The 16166-nt window shown below is 38.6% G+C and overlaps 1 protein-coding gene across 1 annotated transcript in view; it reads left to right on the top strand.

Annotated features, from left to right (window-relative positions):
• Positions 1-10173, top strand: part of LOC104159043 (synphilin-1-like) — an 11982-nt gene extending 1809 nt beyond the window's left edge. The window contains exons 3-5 of the mRNA XM_009696849.1: positions 1443-2505; positions 4250-4320; positions 9607-10173. Coding sequence (XP_009695151.1) covers positions 1443-2505; positions 4250-4320; positions 9607-9691 — 1219 coding nt within the window. The 3' untranslated portion in view covers positions 9692-10173. The remainder of the gene's footprint in view (positions 1-1442; positions 2506-4249; positions 4321-9606) is intronic.
• Positions 10174-16166: the final 5993 nt, after the last annotated feature.

Raw genomic sequence — 16166 nt, 5'->3', positions numbered from 1 at the left:
CCTGCTGAAGTAGAAAACCACACTGGAAAGAGTTATTTTGTCCTTTATTTTAGAATTATGCTCTTTGTCTTCCTTGTCTGCCAGCTCAACAGGGACTATGGGACCAAACCTTGTCTTCCTGCTCATTTGATTTCTGTGATTTTTTTCTGACTAGTCTTTCCAAGTGGTCTTGCATCTGAGTACTGGTGAGCACTAGGACTGTTTTACTTTCAGTATCAGATAAGATCAGGTGAGAGGAGATCTCTCATCATTCATTATTCTTGTAAAAGGGTAAGTTTCAACATCTTTTTAGTTAAGTGAGCAAGTCTGAAAATGATACTCTATTTTTTAAAATTTCATTTCATAGTTAGCTACTACTTTTCCTTCCAGGTGGAAATCACTTGTGAATATTATCATCATTCAAGGAGCCAGTAGCAGATCCAAGAGAACCTATCCCTTTTACTAGGAATGTCTGTTGTAGATACACGCATATTCTTCAGTGTCTGTTTCAGTTTGCCACAGGACAAAAAGTACAAAATGAGTTGAAATGAGGTGGCTAGTATAGGCATCTGAATTTTGTACACTGTGAGAACTATGGACTCAGCAGAGTAGAATTTGCTTGTGAAAAAAAGAAATTAAATTTATGAATTCACTGTCTCACACTAACCTTAATTTTGTCACCTTACCCTTGCTTGAAAGAAAAGTGGTTTAAAATAAGAATGTGGAGTATTATGAGGTCTGGCATATGTCAAGGGGAAAGAAACAGTCTCTGTAATTTACCTTCTTTGCAAATCAGACTTACTTGAGATATTGCTGTTTCCTCGCTATATAAAATTTGGAGTTCTAAATTTAATTTATTATTCTAATAGTATTGAAATAAATTCTTGTCACCTTTCTCATGCTTTTCAGTATTTCATATCTGAAAAGGTTTTGAGTGCAAATGGCCCTGACTTTTTATGAGGTCTTATATAGCTATTATTAATACCAGATAAAGTTTAGATTTATGAAGTCATTGCTATGCAGAGAGCTGGTACTTTTGCAGTATTTAGAATAAGCTACTTTTGTATTATGATGTGACTTGGATAGTAGGCTTTTGGTCTTGCGCGTTTTTTCACCTTTTAAAACAGGTCAACTCTCACAAATAGGAAACAGTAGTTTCTCTAAAGCTTTCCTCAGAAAGTCATCTCTGGAGTTGAAATAACGATTCTCAGTTTTGATTTTAAGGAGTTTTCTTTGTAAGAGAAAGTGAAGAGACTCAAATCCTAATTAGGAGTGGAAGCAGAGTTACATCCTTCTCTGTATAATCTTCACTATGGTATCATAGTAATGAATTCCATGTGAGTAGCGATGAAGAGGATAAGTAACAATAAGCTGAGACAGACAAATACACTGGAAATGGCAGTTTCACATTTTATATGTACATTAATTTGGCTGTGGTATTTCATCTTCTTTTTTTCTTTAAGCTTGCCATCATCTCCTGCTTCTGGCAAACCCCAGTGGAAACCATCTGAAGCAGATGAATTGTCTCCACCAAAAAGTAAATTGAACACCCAAGATGAGATTCAGATTCTTGGCAGCTTGGGAACTTCTAGTCGCACTCGAGCCAAGATAAAAGATGAGGACTCAGATAAAATTTTGCGCCAGTTGTTGGGAAAGGAAATCTCTGAAAATGTCTGCATGCAGGAAAAGCTGACTTTGGAATTTCAGGATGCTCATGCATCCTCCAAGAATGTGAAGAAGATTTTGCCAGAGAAAAGGGAGCTGAAGTTAGCCAGACTGAGACAACTGATGCAGAGGTCACTCAGTGAGTCTGACACAGACTCAGCTAATTCTGAGGACCACAAGAGCACCCCTTTGAAAAGAACTGACAAACCAAGGCCTCAGCCCATAGTGGAGAGTGTTGAGAGCACAGAGAGTTTGCACCTGATGATTAAGAAACACACTTCCGCAGCAGGACGCCGCTTCCCTTTTGGTATCAGAGTCTCTAAGTCTATGGATGGCCACAGTCCTTCCCCGACATCAGAGAGCAGTGATCCAGATAATGAAGCCCTGTATCAGTCTGGTACTGTACCTCAGAGCCAGTTTTGTGTAGACAGCTCTCCGTCCAGCACGGACAATGCCACTGCTCAAAAGGTTGCCACCAGCCCTAAGAGTGCTCTTAAGTCTCCATCTTCAAAGCGCAGAACCTCCCAAAATTTGAAACTCCGAGTAACTTTTGAGGAGCCTGTGGTTCAAGTGGAGCTAGCAGAGTCAGAATTAAATGAAGAAAAGGATAAAGACCGGGGCAAAGGACTTGTGCGGGTTCCACCTGGCTCTGGGGAGCCAACGGGGGACCAGCTGAAAAGGCCTTTTGGAACCTTTCGGTCCATAATGGAGACGCTGAGTGGCAACCAAAATAACAACAACAACTGTCAAACGGCAAATCTGATCAAAACCTCGTCGACTCTGCCTTTTACCTCATTAGGAAGGAAGACAGCAGACAGCAAAGGAAATCCAGCAGCTCTCACAAAAGGAAGAAACAAGCCAGTGAGTGCACTGAAGGGAGGAAGGGCCTTTTTTTTTCTCTTGTCTCTTTAAGTCATGAATAAATTTGACAGCTTCTTCTTCCTGCCTTTCTATAGCAAAAGGGGGCACCAAATACTTTACTGTATTTGACTTGTAGAAAGCCTATCCAGTGTTTTAATTTTGGAAGGTTTTTCAAGGAGTGGCAGATTCTGCTTGTGTATAGAGTCCATACTCTTAGTGCACATGGTTCACAAGTTCTGTGTTGAAAGCTTTCCACAGAGACGTGATTCACCTGGAAATGATGTTTGATATTGCTCTGATTGACAAGTCATACAATGAGAATGTCATGCTTGAATCCATGGGATTTCTGATGAGTAAATAACTGAAGGACTAGCCCTGTCCTGTCCTATAGCCAAAACTGATGAGGCCAACAGGATAAAAATAAGTGGTAGAATATAAGGAGGAAAAATAGCAGAAATGGTCCTTCCGGCTTCTGTGGGAGCTACAGTCATTCTCTAGATGTTGAAGCTGTCAGTACCCAGCCTTCTTTGACCACCCTCTCCTCATAGCACTGAGTCTTCTCATGAGAGAGCATATGGTTGGTCTGTAACAGAATGTACTGGATCCAGATCATCCCCTCTCTGCGGTCAACAGAGTGCACTTTCTGGGATCCAAACTGAGAAAGAGGGGTGTCTCCAGTTAGCAGGCTAGCTCTCTTGTTTGAAAGGAGAAAATACTTTGAACAAATGTATCTTCCAAGAGAAAGGAGGAGGCGTTGAATGAGAGGGACAGAAGTAGGAAATACTGCTAGGCAGTGCATTTCTGGAGCGGAGAGCAGAAGATCTGGAGATACAATAAAGAGTTGAGTAAGAGGGAATGGTAGATGATTTAATCCCCTGTGAAAGACAGGGTGGCAGGGAAGGGCTGGATGGAAAGACATGAGGTGAAAGAATCATTTCAAGATGAAAAAAAGAACATAAAGCAGGCCAAGAGGAGGATGAGGAATAGTGAATTATATACTGTAAAAAGTATGACAAGGTAACGTAAGAAAAACACAGGAAATTCTTGCACATAGAAGAGGCAAAATGAGTGGAAAGAGTAAAGAGTGAGCAGTCCATATTAATGAGTACTGCTAGAACAGTAGTGCTATGGCAAAATGCAAAATGAAATGAAAAATTCAAAGGAGACCTGATATGCTAAATTGAAGTGGGACTGCATTTATTAAAGTTTACTCAGAATCACAGTATGAGCTACTGATTTGAGCCTTTAAAGACATGCACCATGCAGTCAAACAGCTGATTTAACATAGAAGTATTTTTGTAACACAATGGCAATTTTTTTCGAAAGAGTGATTTAGATTTTATAGTGACAGAGGAAAAGGCAGTCTGTCTTCAAAGGTATTCTGATAGATTGCAAGATCATGAGCAGTTTTCGTAGTTCCCCAAGAAATTTGAAGAGTTGGGTGAGGTAATTCTAACAGTATTGAGGTTGCACTGTAAAATGCATGTTGTCTGTGAGAAGGCCATGTTTGCATGTCATTGTTGCCAACATCAAAATGGGGAAAGAATACGTTTTCATAGCAACCCAAAGGACCACAGCACATATCTCAAAGAGGTAACAGATTCAGCCTCATTTACTAACTCAAAAAGAAATCTGTTAAAATGTTACTGTGACTGTTTGACAGCATGTTGTGGTAGACTTCCATGTTATGCATGTGGTAAGCTCAGAGCATGTTTTTAACTGATATGATGTTGTACTTCCTCAGGGTCCTTACTTCAGCTACACCGATCTTTGCTCTAGCACGTTGAATGAAGAATTTCTGTGTAACTATGCTTGGTATGTGCTTATGCATGATGATGTTTAGCATCTCTGTTGCTTAGTTTTCTGAAATTGCATGTGTTTGTTAACGTTATTCATAACCGAAATACTGGAGTTGATTGAGGCAGAAGAAGGGAAACAGATGAACAGATGAGCATCTAATTTCCTAGAAAAAATGAAATTTATGATGGATTTCTGCTGATGTCACCATTGAACTGGCTACAGGATTTCAGTTCCAAGCAAGTATAGAAAGTATTCATACTTGTAAATCCACCAGGGAGTATAGCGCACTTTGGCTGAGTATTCACCCTCTGTTGAATGAAAGTCAAGTACCAGATGAGAATGGAAATTAAATTTTCTCTCATGAGGAGAGCAAAAAGACCACAGTTCAGCTCTAAATGGAGAGTAGAGAGAACATGAGGCAGACTGCTGTACTTTAAGTCTAGTGCTCTCCTGTTTTCACACATTTTTCTTACTCTCCCACAGACTTTGAAGTTAGATCTGTTTTTTAAAAGTCTGATAGCTTTGACTGTGTTCGAACTCCTTAATTTAGATGTGTTCTGTCAGGACTATTCAGGCAGATAGAGACCAGTCTCTCAAGGACTGTAAAGACATGTTGGAAAAAACAATATTTGACATAATGTGTGTTTATTTTATAAGTAAATGCTTTGTAAAAATTACCTATGATTTTTATTCAACTCTTAACACTCACAAATTCTTGGGATAATAATTTTTTTCTGTTGAACTAAGATGTAAATCCTTTCATTAGGCCTGGAAATGATTGCTATTAGCATGAAAATTATTTGATAACATTTGAAGATACTTCTGGGAAAATTATAAATTACTCATGCTGCAGTTCAGAAGCCTAAATTACTTTAAAGTTACTCTGTTCTAAGTATCTAAGGAATTTTTTTTGTTCACTTGTTTTCTAACGCCAGGACCTTCCTGTACTTAAAAACTCAATTTCTGTGATGGAAATAGGAGTCTTGTTCTGAAGTCATTGGCACAGTGTATATGAAACCAGAAACAGGACTGTAAAGTTTCCAAGAGGTTTCATTCTCTCCTGAAAATAAAGAGGGAAATTCCAGTGCAGAAAACTGACTGCACAGCAGCTTTTTTGAGGGAGCATCAGTGGGCAGCCTCCAGTCAAAGCACCCAGCTGCCTGTCCAGAGCATAAAGTAATACAACACTATTCATCTCATCCTTATGTTTGAGCCATCTCCTAGATGTAGCCAGTTGTAATTTGGTATTGCCTTGTGTAAATAAATGCTCTTGTGTGAGAAATCCCTGGCAGCATGGCATTTCCCCAGAAGCAGCGAGAGACTGGGAAGGTATGGCTGCCACTTAGAGCCACGGAGTTGCTGGGAGGGCGGAGGTTGGTCCTGAACTCCCAGCTCTCCCTCCAGGCACCATGTCCTGAACCTGCCTCCATGACAGTGGGCATGCGGAAGACCAGAGAATAGGAAACAAGGAGCAGAGTGCAGCAGGGGCACAGCTTGAGGAGGCTGTTTTTGTATCCACAGGTTAAGACTGAAGTGAGCAAATTGTGAGCCAGAGTCTGTGGCATGAGATTTCCAAATAGCACACAAGAATGGAGGATGTATTGTGCTTTTCAGAAATCAGAACGCAGACCTAAAGGCTCTCAGAGCTTCTAAGTCAGCCCTTTAGCATGTGTTGTGGTTTTTGAATGGCCAGAGGGGTGCCTGTCATTAGTCCACTGCACATTGCCTGGTAGCCTGTGAAATCATGTACTACATGATGTAGTGCATCATGTGTACTACAAGCCACTAGACGCTGTCTGAATTTTCCCTGGGTGGTCTAGGGAGACTGTGTAATTACCATTTCAGAGCTATTTTGAAAAAGAACCTTTCTGGAAAACAGTGCATTCTTTGGTGTTTTAAACTTTTGTAGATTGTTATATTGAGGGGTTATATTTCTGGACACAGTTCCAAACCCATTTTAACTCTAGACACTTATATAGGGGGTTTTATTAACATATTCTGAAATCTGAAGTCATATAAAATCTACCTTCAGTCAGATGATATTCCTGTCCACCAGTTTCCAGCTTCTTTTTCTTCAGCTTCTGTTTATTTTGTTTGTTTTATCTTTTCATTCAAAATACCCAAGTACATCAAGGCTTTGTAGTTAACTTTTTCAGATTGGTCACAACTTAATAGTAAAGAGTTATATTAAATTTTCTAGTGTGCTTTTAAAATTTGATACACCCTATTTTTCTTAAGGCACTAGAGTAAATTTCAGATGTGTAGGTTGGGTTGGGATATTTTTTCCCCTTTGGGAAGGATTGGCTAGTTTCTTGCATATTATGACTCCAAGCAAATGCTTGTAGTTTTTTCCATGTTAAATATATGCCAATGAACAGTTCTTTCTCACACTTTAAATCATCTGAGTTCTGCAGTACATTAAAGTAAGCACTAATTCACCATATCACTGCAAACCCCTGTATTAGCTGCAGCTATCAACAGCAAAAATTGCTTCGTATGTCAGGAGCAATCAGCAGAATCTACCATCAGGTTTCTGTCAGATAGTAAACCGAGCATACTTCTAAAATAGTAAGTGGATCTAACCGAACAGATATCCCACTGCCAGACCTAGTGCTGGATAAATTACAACTTCAAATGTATACTCTAGAAAAAGGATGCTTATCTGTATGTCTAATAAAACAGTTACGATTCAAACTAGTACAGCATAGAATCAATATAAAAGTAATTTAGGCCTTGTCCCATACAATTTACAGTTGTTGTGTTGTGAACTGTTATGATCATGCATCAGTGTCTGTTGCATGAGGGGATGTTTAGTATCTCTGTGGTGACACAGGCACCAGAAGATATTAGAAATTTGGTTAGTAATTAGTAATATTGGTAATAAGTTTCCTTCAGGTCAGCAGGCACAGTTGTAAAAGGCACTTCTGTTCAGCATTGTCGCCTACAGGTGTCTGCAATAGCTAAAAATGATCCTCTTGCCAAGGTCACAGTGCAACTGTAGAGCTGCAAAATGGGGTCTTCAGAGTGCGTAGTGAGCCTCTACATGGGTGACTCACCCACAGGGTCTTTCAACACTGTAAGTCTAAGCTAATGCAGTAGTTAATTGATGCAAATTATCTTAGTCTTAGAAAGCATCCTTTAATAAAGCTTCATGGTTAATGCTAAACATACTGTTGGTAACAGCAATGCGTGTGAAGTGCCAAAAAGTAATTATGGCAAAAAAAGTTAACTGCTCCTTTTTTACCTTCTCAGACTCAGTCCTACAAATTCTACCTCCCCTAGCTCAATTCTATGTCTTTTGCTCTTGCTTTGGGTATGTGGGAACAGTAATTTAGATGAATGAAGGGGATTTTAAAATAAAATGATCCCTCATGCTCTCTTATTAGGATCCACAACTGTGGTGCCTGAGAAGATCAGCTTCTGTTAAATCCTGAAGTAACCACAAGATTTAACCACCTGAATATCAGTCCTTGAGGATATTTGGTTCTTTGTGGTGATTGTAAATGGGAATAAAGCTATGCTGGTTTAGAAGAATCAGGCTCACAAATTTGTGAGTTTAAGGCAAACTTCTTATACACATACTCTTGCGCTTTGCTGTAGGTTTTCAACCTCCCTCTGGCATGTGTCCTTTGCAGCAACAAACTGGCTGGTCATAACTGTATTGTAGGAGTTTTACTGTTCAGCAATAACTAAAAGTGAGCCTTTTAACCTGTTTGAAAGTTGCTGTAGGCTGGATGCTTAATCAAAAATCCTTCAGCTGGAAGGTTAATTGAAGAGAGGGGGAACATACTGGGGATTCAGAACAAAGACACATGAAATGAAGTGAAGAAACTGAGTGTTACAAATATTTAGTGTTTAATTTTTCTACTTTAATTGGCAAGATATCATTTGAGTCTCATGCACATTAGATAGATTTAAATTTTTTTTTTTTTAATTTAAGTTTACCTAGTGTGGAAATGAAGACACACTGTAGAAAATTATCCTTACCTGTGAGATTTTACCTAAATTACAGTGTTAAAAGAGATATAGGCCCTGTGGCAGAAAGATAATTACTGCTTGCCATTTTTCCTATGGCCTTTGCCACCATCTCCTACTTAAGCGGACACATAAAGTAAGTCAAATGAATAACCTTCTGAAAGTGTTTATTTCTCTCTGATGATTGTTAATGGGGACTAGATGATTCCCTTACAGATAGTCAGAAATAAACAGGGTATGTCTAATGTTTGTGTAGTGGATCTTTTTATCACTGTGGTACTTTTCCCTAAAGGATGAGGAATTTTTGGACATTGTGTCTATTATTGCCAGAACATTATGACAGTGTACTAATTAATACCATGACTTGAAAGTTCCTCATTGTCCCATTAGTTTCCAATTTTGATTTTAGAATAGTAGCTACAAGAAAATCAGTAAGAATCCACAGTATTAAAAAGTATTTTGTGTAGTACATGTCTACAGAAATAAGTCCAGAGAGAAAGATTAATTCAGAGTTCAATACTTGCAAATGGAATAAAATAGCGTAAACAAACACAAGGCAGATCTCTCTATATTGTTAGTGTTACTGTTACCGAAATCGGGAATAAAACCTCTTAACACCAATGCAGTATTAAGAAGCAGGCACTCCTTTATTGCAGCGCTGGGGACATGGGGGATAGCTCTGCCTATCATGTCCACCTTAGCATCAAAATCCCACAGTTTTTATACACTTTTTCTGTCAAGTCATTGTTACATAAGTTCTTTTACATAAAAATGCATACTATATTTGCTCTTAAATTTAACCTTTACACTGATTGGTTCTACCTATTACACGATCTTATTAATATTCAAATCTTACTATATTCATTAGTCAAACCTACTTAGCTCTACTGATTGGAATCCTTGATATTCAAATCAAGATGGGAAGGGGTAAGGGGATTGCCAAGCAGCATAATTGGTGTCCATTTTGCTTAACTAGGATCAATGACGGTTTTCTTAGTTTCCTAAAACAAAACTTAAAAAAAATCCAGTAACTACCTGCTGAGGTACCTATGGTTATCTCTTTGAAACTTAGCAATCCTATGGTTACTTATTTCAAAACATTCAACTCTATAGATACTAAAACACTGCACACTATTCCTATAGTTACCTATTTCAAACAATACTTTATAGTTAAAATTCTATGGTTACACACAATTCCTGGAAATACTTAAACACAGCACACCTTTACTTATTCCATTTAAAATCAAACCGATTTTTATATCAAATCTCATTTCATTTCAGATATTTTAACATTACTATGAGTAATTTTCTTCTTTTTCTCTCCAGGCATGATGACATCAATAGGAAAAGCTGGAAATCCAGCAGTCAAAAGATTGCTGAAGAGCCAGAGCTGCAGGAATTCTTCCTCTAAACCACATCTCATGATGTCTCCCTTTGTTTGAAATACCTGAAATATATCCTTTTGAAACACTAATACGAGACATACCCTTCACCAGCAAAACAGCAGCTGTTAGGATGCCTTAATTTGTAGCAGTTAGACCATATATAAAACTTTTTAATGATATATGTGTATATGTAAGTTGTTTGTAAGCTGTGCTGTGTAAAGGCATGGGTGACCAAAAGTAACAATTTGAAAATTGTTATGACACAGGCAACCTCCAAAATGTTTGCTGAGCCACTGAACATATTTTGTACTTTGTGTCTTGCATGGGTATATTGTCATATATCTTTATTTCCCTTTGTCAATGGCATATATTGTCAACGTTTCAGCCAGGACTCTGCTTGCTCAGCTCCTCAGTGAGACCAAGGCAAAAGCATTGATTTTTTTGAGTATGTTTTTCTGTTGTTATGTCTATTTTTTGTAAAAAGGAAATAAAGACAGTGTTAATAGGACACACTGAGTGCAGATACTTTTCATACTTCAGTGTTTCATCTTTCAAGCTTTAAGTGTTTTATTGGTTTTTCAGTGTTCATTTGATAATGATACAATGTCCAGTACCAGGATTTCAGTTCAGTTAATCAGCTGAGTCAAGAATTGCTTTAATGTTTAGTGTAGCCTTTTCAAGTTTAAAATGTGTGGAAATAAAAAGAAAGCATAAATGAAATCTCAAATTACCATTTATTGTTACTTGCCAAACACTGGCAATGCACTAATCTCTGTTCAAATCACCAAGTAGCTCCTAAGACCTACTCCATATTCTTTCAAAGCTATCATGATCCTTTTATTCGATGTTCTTTGAACCTTTCAGAGAAAATGCAATCTCTTACTGAATTCACTTCATTTCTGTTAAACTATGAGCATATTCTGCAAATATGTCATACAGCACAACATTCAAAAGCAGACTACTAGGCAGTCTTTTATTGACACATTTATTTATATCAAATATGTATGTATATGTTTGCTTTATTTTGATTATATTGATCTATTTCCATTTGAAGACTGCTACGATTTGATGAGAAAGATCCAAATACACGAGGATTTATTTCGCTGGCTGTTCTGATAGAACATAGGGAGGTCACAGGAAGTTTGCCAAGGAAATTTTTTATCACGAAGACAACTATAGAATCAGAGTGGTTTGAGTTGGAAGGGGCCTTTAAAGATCATCTAGTTCCAACCTCCCTGCAGTGGACAGGGACATAAAAAATTATTAGATTATGCAAATTAAATTCCTGCAATTGCAGAACTAGTAAGTAAATACTTACTAGTATTTACTCAAAAGGATTTTGGTTAAGTACAATGGAGTTGCTTTCTATGCAGTTTCTCTTGTCTGTTTCTTACTGTGTTCATCTTGACTGTTGGGCTTTCTTTCTGGACAGTGAGAAGAGAGAGGGACTTCCTGAATGTGATTCATTCTACCTATTACAGATAACTTATTTACAGGAGTACCAGTCCCTTCCTACTTACTACAGGGGAAGTTGAGGTAGTAGAGCTCCTGGAAGAGCTACTTAGTATTTGGATGCCTTTAATTAAGTGAGATAAATGTCTTTTTTTGGGTCAATCTTCAGAGTGATGTCATGTTTGGCCATACAGCCACCATGGACCAAGATGATTGAATGCCCCAGGCACCCTGCTTACAGGCTTTGGATAAGCACAAAGTACTACTGGATAAAATGGAGCCAACTGAGACATCAGCAAAAAAACTCACAAATAGAAATAATAAAAGCATGCACTTACACAAATTAAATTCTGAGTTTCTTTCCACAGTTCTTATCTGTCATTTAGCAACATTTTAATTTTTGAGCTAAAGTAATAAACCTAGCACTCTAGCTGACTTGAGCTGTGTTGTTTGAAGAAACAACCAAACCTCCAAAAATACTTGTCAGCCAGGAACAGCAATACCTCTAACTGGGCCTCCTGTCATCTGCATGCATATGAAAAATCTCAATGCAAAGTGAGAAGAGACACATGTGCTGCAATTGCCAGAGTGCTGAAAGAGAGCATAAGAAGGAGGGATCCTGTGTCTGGTAAATGAACTTGAAACAAATTGCCAATTTGCATTTTTGAGAGTGTGAAGAGCATTGACTATGGTTATGTGAATGGCAGGAGCAGCAATCCTTCTGAGTGATCTTGACCGACAGGAGATGTGTAAATCTGCCATAGCTATCTGTAGTATCTAGCTGAAGCAGGGGATGAAACTGAACTTCTGTGAAAGGATTTGAAATAGACCAAGGTGTAAGTATTGTCAAATCCTGGAAGAAAGAAATTGCCTGTTCTGGAGACTGAGGATTTAAAAGTCACCTGCTCTCTGCAGGGTGGCAGTTTCTACAGAGCGTATTCTCATACAGCACATGGTGAATCAAATTATGCAAGTATCACAGGGCAATAGAGATTACTAAATGAGATAGGATTGCGATGCCAGAAGACGTTCAGAGTCTGTCGTTAAAGGTATCTGCTAGGTAAATGATGTGTCAAAGCATCCCATCCCAGTTAACTGGATAATTGAATACAGCTGGGGAGGTCTGGGTGTTTTGAGTGAGCTACACATGCTGTTCATATGGCTCTCCACAGTTCATGAGCATATTGGGGCAGAAAGCAGTTTCAGTGCTAGCTAGTGCAAAAGAGGGCCAACTTGATGAAAGCAAGAAAAGTAGTGTCTGGAGGGTTTTCTCTCTGGAGAAGGTGAACTCATGTTGTATAAACTGCTGATTTTATTGTTCCTAATTTGTAGTTTCTTTCCTACCTAGGGCCTCAAAGCCTACACGTGGTACGCTCTGATGTCATGCCTGTTAAAGAAATGCTGATTCTGTGATCTTCAGCTGGCTGAAGCGTGTGCTCTGCATATTTGTAGCCTTAGTAGCTATAGAATCCAGGTGCCATAACTCCTTCTGTTTGGTTTATAATACTCCACGCAGATCCCTCCTGGCATGAGTAAGTCAGGCTTCTGTCAGCAAAGCATAAGTATTTCCAAGGTAGAAGAGCTGATTGGGGATTTTCCAGCAAACAGCTTCAGAAAATATCAGTTGCCCAATGCTTTTAACAGGAGCACAAGCCCCTTTTGATTACAGTCCTTGGCAGGAAAGGTCCTTCTCTGTCTACTCGGAAACTTGTGATCAAAAGAAGGTAGTGAAGTTATTTGCTGGTGAATGAACGTGTGTCCTAGTAAAACTGTATCTTTGAACACCACAGATACAAAGAATGGCTTTTCATGTTCTGTCACCCTGAAAGACGTTAGAATAAGACTTTCCTATGTTTGTCCTGTAGTTCTGTACCAAAGGTGATAAACAGGGTGTTGGAGAGCAGTAGTGAATTCCCAATGTCATGTAGTCTCTGTCTCTCCTCTTTTGAAGAATGGAAATCGTTTGCTAGGAGCCTTGTTTTTTCATCATTGATCGATTCATTTGTTTGTTTCAGGTATTTGAGATGAGCAGCATATGGAAGCATGCAGTATCAAAATTTTAAGTATGGTACTTTATTTCATCAGCAGGATGGTGGGCTATGCTTTGTCCTGCATTCGTACAGCAGCATTTTAGTAATATTTTATTCATTTGCCTTTCAGTCTCCATATTAGAGGGCAAATACAATGGTTTACTAGGTTACTAATGAATAAATACAATGGTTTACTAGGTTACAGCATAGTTGGTGGATGAAGGAGGTCAAGAAGACAAGTCAGAAAAACAGTTTAGATTTAATATTCATTTCACTGTAACTGTCATTCAGAAACCTTTTCATAACATCAAGCTGACGTAAGATCAATGGCATAACTGAATACAATTGACAGCATAACAGTAAAAAAAATACTCCAAGATCCACTTATTTATAACAAAATGGTAACTGTTCTCTGAGAGCTGATTTGTTGTATGTTTCATCACCTACCATTACAGCAATGTCAGAATATGGCTATGCAACACAATCAAAAGTAAAGTAAAAATGTCAACACATCGTATGCTAGGTGTGAATTAATGGATTAGTGAATGAATCTCATGGTGAGACAACTTTTGTCTGCATGTAGACTAAGATTCATCTCCTAGTATCCTTGAAATATTTCTTAGCCTTTTAAAAACATACTTGTAAATTTGACAGAAAGGTCTGTTAAAATTGTAGTCCCTGAATTTGTAGCATCAAACTGCAAGGCTTAATTGTCTGTCATGAAATGGTTTCTCAATGTCATAATAGGAATAATCTCTCGAATTATATTACATTTCCTATTCTAAGTTCAGAAATGTCTTTCTAACTGTACATCAGCTGTACCCACGTATAGCCTGTTACATAATTAGCTTTTGTATAACCTTGTTTCTCTGTTTATAAATACATTTTGAGGTTGCAAGTAAGTACACAATTGTGCATGAGAAGTAAGTACAGCACATGCCCTGTAATCAAAACATCTGTCAAACAGGGAACTGTGTTGAGTATAGATTGCCCAAGTGAAAAAGCGCAAGCACTGGATACCTGCAGTTCATCCTCTGCTTCTGCACAGTATCACTGCTATATTACCTTCTTGCATACACCAGACATACTGCCCACTGTTTGTACCCATCTTTTCTTCACTATATTGACCAGTCAATACTTAACTTTGACACAGGTTTCAGAGACTGCAGCCAGGAGAAATCAGTTACGTTCTTAATATGCCGCGCAAGGGGTGCTACGTACATGGCATCCACCATCCATCCTCCTTGCACACATTTAATAACGCATCACTAGTTTTCCAGATACTTCAGATTTTGTAACATGGGCTGCTTTTGTCTAACATACATGGGCAGCTATAGACACTAGCTCAAGCCATCTGTTTCCTGAAGAAAAGGTTACTCTTTGACATCTGCACAGCCACTTCCTTTCCCACTCTAACAGCTAGGTGTTTTGGCAGCGTGCTTACTGGCAAGCAGTGTGCAGGAGGAAGGAAAATAATTATTCTGGGTGTATTTGGGAAACTGATAAGAAATCCTGAGGCTGTTAGAACACAGAGGTAGCTTTTACATATTTCTTTTGTCAGTCACCAATACTGCTCCAAGAAAAGACAAAATAAAATCATGTGAGTCTGGAAGAGAAGAGGTCTGAAAGGAGTTTACCCTCCTTCCTGTATAGATGTGAACATAAACTTACATACATATGGAGTACAGGTATCTGCAGAACCTTGAAAAACTGTAGAATAGGGATCAACACGGATTTTGCAGTGCAAAAAGGTGTGGCCCGACCATGTAAGTATGTGTCTATGTATGCATGCAGATTGATATGTGTATGGACGTGCAGCAGAAGAAGACAATCTACATGTTTCTTCTCAGATGTGGATGTGGACAGCAAACCTAGAAATATATTAAACAATTGTCATGGTTTAAGGCTGGGCCAGCTCTTAAAATAGCCCTGTTTTAGCCAAATCAGGACAACAATGAAACACAAAAGTGCAGAAGTACTAAGCCATAAGGCAACACTGAAAAGGGGTTACTTACCTCAAAAAAAAAAAAAAGGCAAGTGACAAAGACAATTGTCTTCCAGTACACAACTAAAAAGGAGGATGGGAATAAATGCCCCTTCTTGTTGTTCTGCACATTGTCTACTATGGGTAGAACCAGAAGCAGTACATATAGAACTGTAGTGAAGGGGATGGAGTTTATGTGTTAGCAAAACTTTCCACAAGTAATGATAGCACTGGAATCAATAGCCTGGAGGAAGATGTGAGAGAGTCATAATTAGAGGATTTTAAGAACAGGTTGGGGAAACAACTGTCAGAAATGACATGCCAGCAATAACTGTCAAAAATTCCATGGGGTAGGTGGCTGAACTTGGATGACTTCCTGAGGTCCCTTTCAGGCTCCTCTCTTAATGGGTCTGTGATTCACTTGCGGCAGAATCCACTTAAAAGAGAAAACTGTTGAGGTTTTTACAACTTGTAGCTTTTATAGCACTGTCAAGACATCCAACAATTCTACCAGAGGTCTGTGATATGTCATTTGTTATCTGAGAACATTGACCAGATAATAGCCACATGCAGGTTTGCTCAGGAACCAAATAGGTGACATAACTTTAGGCTTCCTTAAAAATGTCTTCCCAAATTGTGGCAGCTTCTAAGGTATGTTTCTGGTCCATTAAGAAACCAACTAAAATCCTTTTGCTCAGTGCAATGCCAGTTTTCACTGGGTGTCAAGTTTCTGAGATGTAAGAAAAGGCACGTTTGCAGGATCATCAGAATTCACTGTACATGCAGTAGTGGCACAGGAGAAAAGAGGAGAGATCTCTCGCTGAAGGTAAATGATCAGTCCAGGTTTAGTTTAAAGGAAGAGCCTCTAGCAGCAACTAAAGGTGCCCATTTCGCTGAAGAGAAGCAGCTGCTGCCCAAGCAAGGTAGTAGAGTGGGTGTGGGATGACAGAGTGGCAATCCTGGGAGTAATCCTTGTCCTATATTTAACCCTCAGTTCCTTTTGCTGTTGTTCAAACATGGATTCTATCTTTCCAT

The sequence above is a fragment of the Cariama cristata genome, unplaced genomic scaffold, assembly GCF_000690535.1.
Source record: "Cariama cristata isolate BGI_N322 unplaced genomic scaffold, ASM69053v1 scaffold7183, whole genome shotgun sequence".
NCBI classification, from domain to species: Eukaryota; Metazoa; Chordata; class Aves; order Cariamiformes; family Cariamidae; genus Cariama; species Cariama cristata.
The sequence above is the reverse complement of the archived record's forward strand: the minus strand, read 5'-3'. Positions and strand labels throughout refer to the sequence as shown.